This window comes from Zerene cesonia, chromosome 10 (genome assembly GCF_012273895.1).
Source record: "Zerene cesonia ecotype Mississippi chromosome 10, Zerene_cesonia_1.1, whole genome shotgun sequence".
Lineage (NCBI taxonomy): Eukaryota > Metazoa > Arthropoda > Insecta > Lepidoptera > Pieridae > Zerene > Zerene cesonia.
In genome coordinates, this window is record NC_052111.1 from 2,135,316 (window position 1) to 2,148,894 (window position 13,579).

The window sequence follows — 13,579 nt, forward strand, 5'->3', positions numbered from 1 at the left end:
TTAGTCCACTCCTGAATTTAGTGTCTTCTAACAAATAAACAAAATATTCTTTATATTGTTAGTTTGTATTCAACCTCAGTTCATAACATTTCAGATAAATAATGAACCACTCTCTTTAGCGAAAGCAAAAAGAGATGGTATAAAAATGGCCAAACTACCTTTGGACCGCTATTTGGAATGGGCTCCAGGATCAAAGAAAAATCTGAATATCAATCATATGATACCAATTCTTTTGGATCTTAAGTTGACTGGAGATTGGGAATTTGCTTTACGCCACATACCGAGGAGAAAATTAATGGAAACAAAAATACAAGCCATGCAAAAGAGATTTGAAAAATCTTCTCTTAACAATATCAATATCAAGAGTTTTATGAATCTACGAGTTAGCGATAGAAATATATTTAAGAGGAAACTTAAATCCAAGAAATCCCTGTATGATGATGATAATATGTAAATAAAAGCAACATATATTATTATACATTTATTTCATTTCTCCAACATAATAAACCTTATAATTAAAAGTATATTTTAAGTAAAAATATTTAATCTAAATTTTGTACATTAAAACAACTTGTAAAACACTGAATATGTATACTAATTATATACATAACATTTCAAACTCATCTAAACACAATTTTCAATTGTTTAAACCGATATTCCACAGTTAAAACCGAATCATTTTTTCAGTCAATTCTACCTAACATCCAGAAGTTTTAAAATGTTGTTTGCATATTGCACACATTCGTGAATTCAATAAAATAATGCTATGCATACTTCTATATATTATGATTTCTGGGAAATTAAAGATCATTTAACCTAATACTATTGTATAATATTATACACTATAAATCTTTTCAATGCTTAATATTTAAATGTAATTGATGTGATATAACTAGTTCAGGGCATGGGAATTGTGCGCATATCGACGTCAGCGGTATTCTCCGACCTCTGTTTGATGGTGGCAAGAATTTCTTGTAGGTTCGACGGCAACGCGATATCGGCCAGCGGCATCGCGGGCGGATCTGGCGACAGCGGCCGGGATGGTGAATATGCTTCATTCTGAAATATACAATTATTTCTATTTCTATGATAATAAACAATATCTAAGTTTAGAATGGAACATTGTGTTGATTATACTTAAACAGCTGAACATTACTTGGATAGAACAAGTGATATTTTATATTTATGATACCAAAATGGCACAGTAAACATATTATCCATTCTTACAAAAAAAAACGAAATAAAATGAAATATTTATTTGGGTTAGGATTAAGACAATTTATATAAATTCTATACTAAATGGAAAGAAAAATAACCAACATAATATAATTCAAACCAACATCGAGATCCCAAAGAATAATATTGGTAGGCGATAACTTACATCTGCACTCTGCACTGATGAATCGGCTTGTGCCATTTTGAGAATTTGCTGTTTTTGTTCTTCTATTTGCCTGTTGAGTTCCTCCATTTTATTCCGCAAATTGTGAGTAGGCAACGCCGGGGCGGGCGTACTGTTGCTGCTGGTTGAAGATCCCGGACTATACGGTTCGTCGTCATCAGCAGCAGCTGTTTGCAAAAATAAATATAATAATTTTTTATTTCAAAATACGTTTACATGAAATTCCAGAGATGCGACAACATTCATTTTCAGTGGGCATACCGCATAGTACTGTTAAACTGTTACTTAAATAAAAAATAAAACTATCTGTGTTGATATAATATATTCACAATATTATACAAGAATATAATCTTATTCATTGGTAATATAAATATCAAACAAAAAAATCACAACGCATAATAATCATATAATATACACTAACGATTGATAAAGAAAATAAGAAACCTGCATAAAAATAGTCCTAAAAGATATCAATGTAAATAATTACCTAATGAAGCTGCAATTTTATCCTTAACAGTAGAAGAGAGAGCAGATGATGTGTACGAAGATGGTAGCGTCAACGGTCGGTTTCTGGGCGACAACGGAGGCGTGTAAGACTTCTTGCGGGATTCCCGCGCCACCTGAGATTCAACAATATGTTCTTAGAAAACAAATCGAAGTAAAATTTAAAATACATCGCTATATTTTTCCGATAAATATTAAATTATAATAATATACCGAATCTCTAATTTCTTATTCATTTATAGTCTTTGGACGTAAATATTTTCATCAATTTTAAACAGGCGTTGGATAAAATACTTAAACGTATTTGCACATATTAATTGCTCAGTCATGAAGAGTAAATAAATCTATTTCTCCTGGGAAGTTTTTGAAATTATACTTTGTGATGTATGAGAAATTGCTTTTCTTTTCTAATAAGATTGAGAAAGCGAAGGGAAGGAAAGGAAATAAGGGGTTTATGGAGACATTTTAATCCCGTTTTATAATACAAGACTTATATTTTAACATAATACAAAGCTATATAGATACTATAAATAGAATATGGTTAGGAAAATAACATTGGGACGCATATCCTTACACTTTATTAGACTGAGCAATCAAACACGAACATCAGAATCTTTATTACAAACACGTTTATTAAAACAAAATGGGCCAGTCGATAAATAGTCTTTATTTACAACTTTTTATACTTAGCACCGTTCGTTTGTATTAACTGACCTTGGCTGGAATAATATCTTTGGGAATGTGTGGGGCAAGGCGTTTCTTTCTTTGTCTTATAATTATAGCGATAAGTAGGTGCGTCTTCAGCTCGCCGAGGCCGGGCCCGTCGAGCGGCAGCAGCACCGGCGGCAGCGACGTGTTCGCCGACAGCGGCAGGATGTAGAAGTCCTTTACCGTTGCCGTGTTTGTTACCTTCACTACGCCTAACCTATAAATTGTCATCAATTTAATTGCTGCGACATACGCTACGTGATAGATAGTCGTTGCTTATTAATTTAAGACGTTTTCATTAACTGTCATGACTGTGTAGGAAATTGTGGTATTTTTTCATTTTGTTGGTCATTGTTTTAATTTCAGTTATTAATAATTCAACATTATTATTTTTTTAGGCGACAGTAAAAGATTATATATTTAAAGCGTAGTAAGTAAAGCTGAAATGTCCAAATATAATTCATTTAAACATTAGAAACGTGCTGAATGATACCAACCTATTCCTACTACTTAAATAACTATACAGAGCTATATATTGCATTCTCTCTTCATCATTTGCTGCTTGAAGCCTGAGAACTACAATGTCCTTGTTGCTGGCCCGCTTCATTTTACCAATGTAGTCCCAAACTGTGTCTGGGTTTATTCTTCCAACAATATCTAGCTCTGCTGTGAGATCATCTTCTAAATCAATTGCATTTCCAGAAACCTGAGGAAACAATGGGTCTTTTATATAATTTTTGTGAGAAAACATTTAATATTATCCATCAGTAAAATTTTAATATTGTGCTGTGTTCACTTAGAAAGTCAACAACGAGAGTCATGTTCTGAATCAGTGATTCAAAAAAACTACTATTTATTTAAAAAAAAAATTCACTGTATTTACCTCATGTGCCGCAACATAGAATCTAGCGACATCAACCATATTAATGCAGCCATTCCATACTGTTACTGCAGAGTTCTCCACCGTACTAGTGGGTTCTTGGTCACTATCCACTTCAGCTGTAAATCACAAATATATAAGTAAGTATGCACACATTTAATGTACTATAATAATGAAATATTCACGTTTATAATCAGCTATACTATCATTTAATTAACGATTTTTTAGTATATAAATTACCTGATGGCTTTTCCTTATACACAGGAGTCGGCAGAGGTATGTCGGAATCGATAGCGAAAGACTTCGCCGGATCGACATCCACATTGCCGTATTCACTGATTTCATTCTTATAATTATCTTCGTCGATGTCATCCCGTGATTTCCGCAAATCTTCCTCAGAAAACGCCGAGGTTATCATTGGCTCGTGCGGATCATACTCTGGATGTATTTCTTTCATCATTGCGGACTTGGGTCGCTCCACTGAATCCGAATCTGTAGATCTGAAATAAAATTATATTATTTAGGATAATTCACATAATTTGCTATGTTTATATTAAATACACATTCATGTTTATATTAACATCCACACACATATTTATATTAATATCCACACACAATAAACACTGGTTTCCTAGTTCCTTGAATTATATGATACTTGCGTATTATTAAAAAAAAAAGGATTTTATACATACTCATTCTTACTCTTGCTGACTGCTTCTTGAGATCGGGAGCGGTGCTTAGGCTCTTCAGTGCTTGCGTGTTTTGACCGTGAACGGTGTCTACGTTTAGCGCTATCCCGTGACTTAGACCGCGAGCGAACTCTGTCTCCACGAGAAGCGGACCTAGAATGTTCCCTAGACCTTTTCTTTGACTTCCCGCGAGATCGAGATCGCCGTCTAGAACGTTCTCTCTCCGTTTTCTCTTTTTCTTCCGTTCTAGATCTCTCTTTCGACTCTGACCTCGATGACCTGCTGGACTTTTTCGAGCGCCGCGTCGACCTATGTTCTCTTTCCACTTCTGAACCCCTTGATGACCTAGATTTTCGCTTTTCCGAATCCCGTTTGGTTTCTCTGTCTTTCTTGGACTTAGATTTTTCCTTTTCTCGCTTTTTACTATTGCTTGACTTTTTCTTAGTTTCTTTAGTTTTGGGCCTATTGGAAAAAATAAATTAATAGTAATGGTATCCTTCTTTTAAGTTTTAAATATTAACCTTTGTAGAAGATTACTTACGTTTGTACATTTTCTGTAGGTGGTGGAAGCCCATCACCAACTGCGTCATTGAGAGCAGAAACCAAATCTTCAACAGGCACATTTGGATCCAACTCTGTTGAAACTGATTCTTTTGTCTCCATTACCTAAAAAAATGTTTCAATTGAGTATGCTAAATATCATTATAATAACAAACAGTAATATTTGTACTTATTTAAACATATATTCTCTACCTCTTCTCCTTTATGTGTTTTAAGAACATATGTTTTGCTAGCTGCTAACAGATCTATTTCAGATTTTTTAATAAGTTCCAACTGATGTTTTGATTCTTCTTCCCGCCATTGCGCTAGTTCTTGACTTGCTAGTTCTTCTGGAGAAAGTCGCACCTATAATTCGATAAAACATTTAGTTATTTTCCTAACATACATAAAAGATTTTTAAAAATATTAACAAAAACAACACATAACACAAACTTACCAATTCACTTGGTTTTAATACTCGTTCACATATTTTCTCCCAAAGTGATAGATTTTTACGATCTTTAATGTTGAACATAAGCGATCGATATTTAGCTTTATATTTCATCCCTACATCGTGGTTAAACAACTCGAACAGTTCCTCTTCCGTGTCATGTGCGTATTGTTGTATTTCATCTTCGCTGAATTTGAATCCATCGCTCTCTGCCATGCGTAAACTGATCTGTTCTTGCAATGCTTTCCGCACGTTTTCTCGTATTTCCTCCTCCGAGTCCATTTTCTTTTTATCGGAGGTATCTTTCCGACGCGATGTCGACGGTGATACTACGGCAGCCTGCGATGAAATGATTATCGTAAACACGCAAATTTTAACTTGTAATCAGAGAGCAAACAATTCAAGGTCAACGACATTATATAAGGATATGTTTTAATACTACATACTTGTAAATTATACCATGGATTGATAAGAGCTGTAAAATGAAATAAATACACGGACCATCTTTGGTCGTTAAACCTGTTTATTGGCAACAAAACATAAACAAAAACATGCCAAACTCCTTTAAACAACTAACAAAATTTATTTCATCTGACGTGTTAATTTAAAAAATAGTTCAATAAGACAAATTGAACCTATTTTCCTCAATACGTTTAACATGTTAAATGTTAATCCGAACACACACTGTTATATCCCCAAGAATACACAAACAATTCAGAGATTTAGTATTATACTAATAAATACATTTTTATGTTATTCTCAATTATTAATGTTACGTCATATCGGGTTTGCAAAAAGGATGAGTAATATCGAAGCGCGGAAGTTTTCAGTCGTAAATATACAAGAGATTATTATTCATGGGAGTACATGGCTACAAATATTCCTACTGTTGACAACATTGTTGAATATTTTGATATGTTTAATGTTATCTTATTGTATTACTGATTACTAGCTGCGCCCCGCGGTTTCACCCGCGTAAGTCCCTCGCCCATAAGAATATCGGAATAATTAGTTGCCTATATGTTATTCTAGTTGTCCAGCTGTCTACGTACCAAATTTCATTGCAATCGGTTCAGTAGTTTTTGCGTGCAAGAATAAAAAACACACCTCCTTACAAACTTTCGCATTGATAATATTAGTATATCTGTAGTACAATTTTCAAATCACACTAATATAATAAATGTGAAAGTTTCTTAGTTTGGATGTTTGTCCGTCAACCACAATAGATGATAGGATACTTTTTACCCCGATTACATGCTCCCTTTAAGATAAAACGGAAATCTTGGTATCCGAGCAGAGCCGAGCCGAGTGTCTAGTACCTAATAAAAAACTACTAATATGACCCAGGGCATGTTGTTTATGATATAATTTAGAAGTTAATAATTTAAAATTATATGATATAATTTAAAAGAGGGCTAGTAAGGTAATTTAATCTTCACTTAATAATATACATGAGAAAGTGTCATCTGTAATTAACCTTGAAATGGATTGAATTTGAATTATAATATCTTGGAGATAGTTAAGTTAGAGAGAGTAATATGGGCCATATTGAAACATCTCAGTCCCATGGCATATTCCTTTAACTACTACTTAATATTGTGTCAAATAAGACATAAACATAGAAACACGACAATATCTTACCTTATCAATAGATGATTGAGATCTATTCAAAGCTCGACTTTTTCGTGTTTCAGTACCACTTCTATTCAAGGAAGATTTTGGAGTTTCTGGTTGCGCTTGAGGTTTTGATGTGACTGGGGTTTTTGGAGGAGGTGCGGGTTTAGCTTCCTCTTTTGGAGTAAGTGGAACTTTGGGCTCTTTTTGTGCAAAAGAGAATTTAGTTTGCTCCCGTGGTGATAGCAGTGTTTTGCCTTTTACTTCTTTAGTTTCTGGTTGCGGAGGTTTCACGGGTGGTGACTGTTCTGTGTTTTTTCTGGGTATTTTTGCAAAATTAAGAGTAGTCTGAATTTTATTGCTTTCATTGGATTTTTTACGAGCAATATTTGGTTTTATAGCACTGAGTGTGCCTGGTCTTACTACTTCAAATGTTGGATTCTTTTGCAGCCAACTCTTCAGATTTTCAGCAGTAGGTGCATTTGGTCCAGCTAATAATCTACCTGATTTCCGCTCATAAACGATTACCTACAATTAAATGGAGTAAATATTATTTCCATAGAACATGAGACAAAAAAAAAAAATGATGCTCTATACTATTTTTCTTTTTCTGCATTTAATTATAACAACTTATACTAAAGTCAAGCACGAAGAACCATAATATACTAGTGTTTATTACTTACCCTAGATTCTGAAACTTTCTCAGCACTTTTACCGCTTATGATATTACTTTTTGTAGCACTCTGCACACCAAGTGAATCCTGGGCATGTTTTAAGATACAACTATCACTGCAATATATGCTACTTGCTCGTGCTGGTTTTTTACAGACTATGCAATTTGATTTTCCTGCTTCCTTTGCCAGTGTAGCTTGTGGTGTGTTCTCTACTTGCTTTTGAACAGGTGTTGCCTAAAAGGATAATAATATTAAGCATTTGCAGCAAAAAATGTTAAGAACTTTAAAATAAAGATTTTCCTACATGCTTCAATTGAAAATTCCTACTAAATACTCATCAATTCTATCTTACTACCTAAATATCAATTATTTGGATCCAATAATAAAAATTTTTGCACTAACGAAAAAAGATTCAGAAGTGACAAAGGGCATTTTTGTATCTATTAGGATATCATTACGGGCAGCATATGGGGTTCTTACCTTAGCAGGCGTCTTAGGAGAAGGTTTAGAGTTCCTAATACAATTTGGACACCGCCACTCAATGCCTTGTTCCTCCATTTGCTGGCCCATAGCTTTGGTTATGTTTACGCACTTTCCATGGAACCAGTCCTCACAGCCATCACAACATATCATGAAGCGGTTGTTGTGTGGTTGCTTGCATATGCACCATAATCTGTAAATATAATATTTCGATTTTATTGTTTTATTTAATTATCATTTCTATGTCATTATATTTTATTTTATGTCATCGTCGGAAATGGAGCTGGTGGGTCGTCTGATGGTATGGGATTGATGGCACTACCACTGCCTATGACATTTGGAGAGGTGTAAGGTCGATTGCACACCTTGCGCCTTTACAAATGGTTTGCCAACTTAAAAATATATTTATCAAAAACATATTATACATATTTGTATTTACTCCTATTCATTGCAGTTTATAAAAATATTACAAAATAAATTTGTACCTATTAGGATCATCTTCAGAATTCCAGCTTTCTTGAGATTCTGCTGATTTTTCAATAACTGGTGTTTGTATTGTTGGCTCAACTTTTTTATTAACCAACTTTTTATTGGAATATTGTTTAGACACATGTTGAAGCACTGGCTCTGGTGTAGAAATCTCTGGTGGTACTGGGGATGCCGTTGAGATTTCAGGAGCTGCTGCAGGTTCAACTAGAGTTTTCCTTTTTGATGACCTTGTAGCTGGAGCTTCAATTGGTGGTAATGTAATAACTCTACCATCTCGTCTAACTATTTCTATGGGATCTTTCCGTGGCAAAGTATTTTTCGCAACTTTCACTGGAGTTTGTGTATACAAATTATGGGTTGGTTGTGTTTGTGCTTGTATTGGTGACTGTTGTTGCACTTGTGGCTGAGGTTGTATGGGATGCTGTAGTTGTGCTTGTATTTGTGGTTGCTGTGTCTGTGTAAATGTTGTAGCCTGTACATTGGGAACAATTTTAGTTGGAATGGTGTCTACTTTGCCAAGTACTTGTTTATCTAAAACTTCCTGTAAATTTTCTGAACTTTCAACTAGTTGAGCAACATGCATTAACAAATCTTCTGTTAAACCATCTTCCTCTGGTTGCAAGCCAGCTAACAAATCTAGAGTAGGAGAAAGTGGGCCAGCCAGACCTGGACTATTAATGACATTTGCAGTTATATTTGGATGAACTTTTGACGAATGGGGTGTTGTGTCCTGCAGTATTTGTGCTAAGCTTGCATCATCTAATTGTGGTATTAGTTCATATGCTTTAGCTTTTTCAGGAACGCTAGGAGTTTTTGTTGATTTAACAAAGGTCTTTATAGATGTCTGAATCTTAGTGGATTCATTATCAAGTGTTTTTACAACTTCAGTAGTCTTGTCAGTATTTAAATCAAGAGATTTCGGTACCTCAGGTTTTTTAGAGGCTACAGGAATAGGTTCCTTATCAAGTTTGCTGGGAGGCTTAGATTCAGTTGAGACTCTTCTAATTACATCAGGTGTAGAAAACAATGATGTCATATCAGATAAAAGTGCTGTTACATGAGCTGGAGTCTTCTTTTCTTTTTTGGGTATTTTTGGAGCCAATTTTGGTGTTACTTTAGTCATATCACTTATTGGCTGTGCTTGGGGTGCCAATGTAGGTGTAGAAATTACAGCTTCCTTTGGTGCAACTACATCAGGGTCTGGTTGTTTCTTTATAATGATATTTTTACTCAGCACTTTTTCCTTTATTTCTCTTCTAAGAATATTTTTACCAGCCTTTAATCTTGATGCTGTTTTCGGATCTGCTTTTGTAGCTTTAGCCAATTGGACACTCTTTAAAATTCTTGGCTTAGTCTTTAGCCGACGTAATTTTGGAGGGGCTGATCTATCCTTTGTATCTTTATAGTCAGAATCAGAATCTCGGTCAGCAGCACTATCACCTGAAGAGCTTACTGATGATGATTCTGTGTTATCTTCTAATTTTGACTGAAGGGAAGCTTTTTCGACCTGACTTATAGCTTTCGATTTTGATAATACTGGTAAAGGTTTATTGAGAATGTCATTGCCTTTAATAGAAGGCTCTGTTGGATGAATTATGAGCTTTTTACCCTTCGCTATAACTTTTTGTTCCAATATGGTAATTTTTTTAGGTGTTGTCACTGGTTTTGGCGGTGGATGATGTGTTATTTCAATAATAGGATCATCATATGTTGTAAATGATTCACTTCGCTGTGGTAATGTTTGACTGGGAGAAGTCAAAGGAGTATAACAGTGATCATTTTGAAAGCCCACTAGGCTGTTTTCTCTTGTTTCTATCCTTAATGATTGCAACATCTCTGCACCACTGTCTGAAATGACATAATTTATAATATAAAATTTTACTGCATAATTATAGATATATAATAATTACTAGTTATAACAAAGTATTATTGCAATTCCTAATACAACCAAAAAAATACTACAAACTGAGAACTTGTGTTGTTTTTGGCAACATTGGGTAATAAGCAAGAAAATAATTAACATATTTCCACACAATGAAATATCTTAATACATATATATCAATTATTTTCTATGATTATGTGATTTTGATGATGATTTTCCCCAGTTTTAGTTGACACTAACAAATATCTATACTATCTATACTAGTCTATTCTAGTAATATAAAGCACAAGAGTTAGTTTGAACAAGCTTACATCAGAAACAACACTTGAAATTTATCATTGCTTGTGTATGTGATCTTTAAGTGCTACGGGTACCACAGCTACAACCTAGACAGACCCCTAGTAAATTATATATCACTGTTGCAGTTACCTACCATATTTTATTATACTATCTGGTTCATCATAATAGCTGTCCACCGATAATGTTACGTGGGGCACTTTATCATCTTCGTTTTCGGAATCGGTGGCATCATCAGGCCTACCCTCATGTCCAACTCGTACAACACTAATCCCTGCAGCTTGGGATCCATCACTTCCTGAAATGAAAGAATAGGTATTAGTTTCTCGTTAATAATATAACATTAATAATTTTATTCGGTTTATTGGTAATTCATTCGAGAATAAGATCAATATTAACATTTCATTTCACGAAAGTATACATTCCCGCCAAAAAAATCTTAGGCAAATTTATCACTTTAACGATAAATCTTGATGAATGTTCAGGTAAATTTAGGTTTTTTACATTACATTGTTAAATTTAATCGTTAATATATGGCACAATTAGTATATATGCATGATTTAAGTATGATTTATCCCTAACATTCAAAACAGTTTAGGCGGCTTTATAACGGATCAGTTTATGTTATATTGATAGAAGATCATCTTGAAACCGTTTTTCCAATGATAAATAAACACTTTACCCATTAAAGTTCCAAGTAATTTCTGGTCCACCGAAAGAGATCCGTCTTTGTTTACAATAACAACAACGGAGCTGTCAGTTTTTGTTGAGGGTCCATTTAGGTCCGTATAATTTGTAATTACGGTGTTAGACATTTTTTGTTCACTATTAATGCAACTATCCCTATGCAAGTTCTCTATTTTTAGCCCACTTTTGCTTCACATGCATCGCGTCTATCTATAAAAACATTCGCCGCCATTTTGCACAATCCCAAGCAAACATAAGATGGAATTTATTTAAATTGCACTGCACACACAAAGTATATTTTATGATATTCATTCACGAACACGCAAATAGATAACAAATTTATATCATTCATTAGTACCCGTTCAACATTTTAAATTAATAGAACCTCCAAATCGAAAAAAACTGAAAACACGCACTTTTGATAGCATTACACCGTATACCAACATTATGAAAACCCTTAACCACAGATGAAAACTGAAATTATACTTTTTAGCTCAGAGTATAAACGAAATAAGACAGATTATATAATCGTCCAACACAATAGAGTGCGCGCGCGTGGATACGACGTTGTAAGAGCCCAACTACTATAGTACGAATACTATTTGATTCAAATTCCTCTAAATTTGAGGAAAATGAATATGAGAGAGGAAGAAGGAATATGGTTGTTCATTTAGCTATTTTATGCAAAAGTATTGAAACGAGAGAGAACCATATTATTACTCTTTTAGGTTGACTTCGAAAGTTACTCATGTAATATAGTATGCCTGTACTACAAAAACATATTATGTACATTTTATTATTCTGTTAAAAAAATGTAGTAACACTTTAATTACTTTAGGTATTAAAGATCTAGAGGTGATATCAAGATAGTAAGAGACTCAGAAAAAAATTGGAGGGCGTAAAAGTAGGTAAGTTGATGACAGCTGATTTTGTATTTTTTTAACTTTGTATGTTATAATTCACTTAACTTAAAACCTATTACACTTTAATGAACTTCTACTTACCAAGGTGTGTTACTAGTTAACGTTACATTCGATTCCAGTAACATTAAATGTAGTATTAAATGGAGCGTTATATGAAATTAGTTTGAGAACTATTGATCAATAGCTTACAGTTGAAAATTTAAGGGGTAGCTACCCTCATTAGTCTAAAGAGATGTTCAATTCATCTTTAGCTAGGATTTAATTGTAGGTATTGATTATGCAATGTAAGTAAAGAAAATTCCATTACTTGTAGCTACGATATCGAGGTACCTACCTAAAATTGTTTGTACCACAATATACATCAGTCATCATACACAGTCTACGTCAGCTGTCTATTCATAGTCTGTGGCTCAACTGATGCTTTTCCATGGATTATGACGATCTTGTGAGCTGTCGTCTGTCAAGTCTTCTGTCTTGAACACGAGAGATTCTTTGGTTATTTTGTGAAAGAATAAAATAAATAACGCAAAACATGAGTTATTCCAAATTCGATCTAACGTTTAAAATAGGTCAATACCTAGATCGACATCTCGTGTTCCCTTTATTGGAATTCTTGGCTGCAAAAGAGGTAATATTATGCTACATGCATGATGCCGTATTTAAATGCATTACCAGCTGTTCACAGTATTATTTGGAGCTTTATATTTTTGTTTTCAGACGTATGATCAATCAGAATTACTGCAGGCAAAACTGGAAATCTTAAGTAAAACTAACATGATAGATTATGTGATAGACATTAGAAGATTGTTATACCCTGATGAGGACACTCCCGAGGTAAGTTTCCATATATACAAACATTTTTAAATGTTCGTATTGTATAAATATGAGCACTTAAAATGATAATATGATGTTTCAATAATATATATAATATGTTGAGAGGTACAGATATTCATAAGCACATCTTAACGTACACATTCATGTTTCTACTAGCTACGCCCCGCGGTTGCACCTGCGTAAGTCCGTATCCTGTAGGAATATCGGGATAAAAAGTAGTCTTTATGTTATTTCAGTTGTCCAGCTATCTACGTACCAAATTTCATTGCAATTTGTTCAGTAGTTTTGGCGTAAAAGAGTAACCAAGGCACATACATCCTTACAAACTTTCTCATTTATAATATTAGTAGGAAGTTGGATTAGTAAGATAGTAAGATTCACAACTTGAAAAAAATAGTCAAGAAATGTGAAATCATCACTTCAGAAAAAAGCAAAAATATTCCTTTGTTTCAGGCTATACCTAGTCTTGCCATAAATATTGTAATAAAGAAAAAAGAAAATTGTTAACTGCAAATAACATTTATTACT

General features: G+C 33.9%; 3 protein-coding genes across 3 annotated transcripts in view; 2 read left to right on the forward strand and 1 right to left on the reverse strand.

The window, feature by feature from the left end:
• Positions 1–470, forward strand: part of LOC119829809 (mitochondrial ribonuclease P protein 1 homolog) — a 2,735-nt gene extending 2,265 nt beyond the window's left edge. The window contains 1 exon segment of the mRNA XM_038352528.1: positions 10–470. Coding sequence (XP_038208456.1) covers positions 10–454 — 445 coding nt within the window. The 3' untranslated portion in view covers positions 455–470.
• Positions 471–489: 19 nt separating this feature from the next.
• LOC119829808 (death-inducer obliterator 1) lies at positions 490–11,745 on the reverse strand. The gene is made up of 17 exons (XM_038352527.1): positions 11,290–11,745; positions 10,744–10,905; positions 8,425–10,276; positions 7,940–8,132; positions 7,469–7,693; positions 6,813–7,313; positions 5,178–5,510; positions 4,934–5,086; positions 4,722–4,846; positions 4,184–4,642; positions 3,732–3,991; positions 3,495–3,610; positions 3,109–3,317; positions 2,618–2,828; positions 1,887–2,019; positions 1,382–1,566; positions 490–1,059 (listed from the first exon to the last, which is right to left on the reverse strand). The coding sequence occupies exons 1-17, from the start codon at positions 11,420–11,422 to the stop codon at positions 898–900; spliced, it is 5,412 nt and encodes a 1,803-aa protein (XP_038208455.1). The 5' UTR covers positions 11,423–11,745; the 3' UTR covers positions 490–897.
• Positions 11,746–12,648: 903 nt separating this feature from the next.
• LOC119829471 (eukaryotic translation initiation factor 3 subunit E) overlaps positions 12,649–13,579 on the forward strand; it is an 8,730-nt gene continuing 7,799 nt past the window's right edge. Inside the window, exons 1-2 of the mRNA XM_038351994.1 lie at positions 12,649–12,845; positions 12,935–13,051. Of these exons, the coding sequence (XP_038207922.1) occupies positions 12,750–12,845; positions 12,935–13,051 (213 nt within the window). The 5' untranslated portion in view covers positions 12,649–12,749. The remainder of the gene's footprint in view (positions 12,846–12,934; positions 13,052–13,579) is intronic.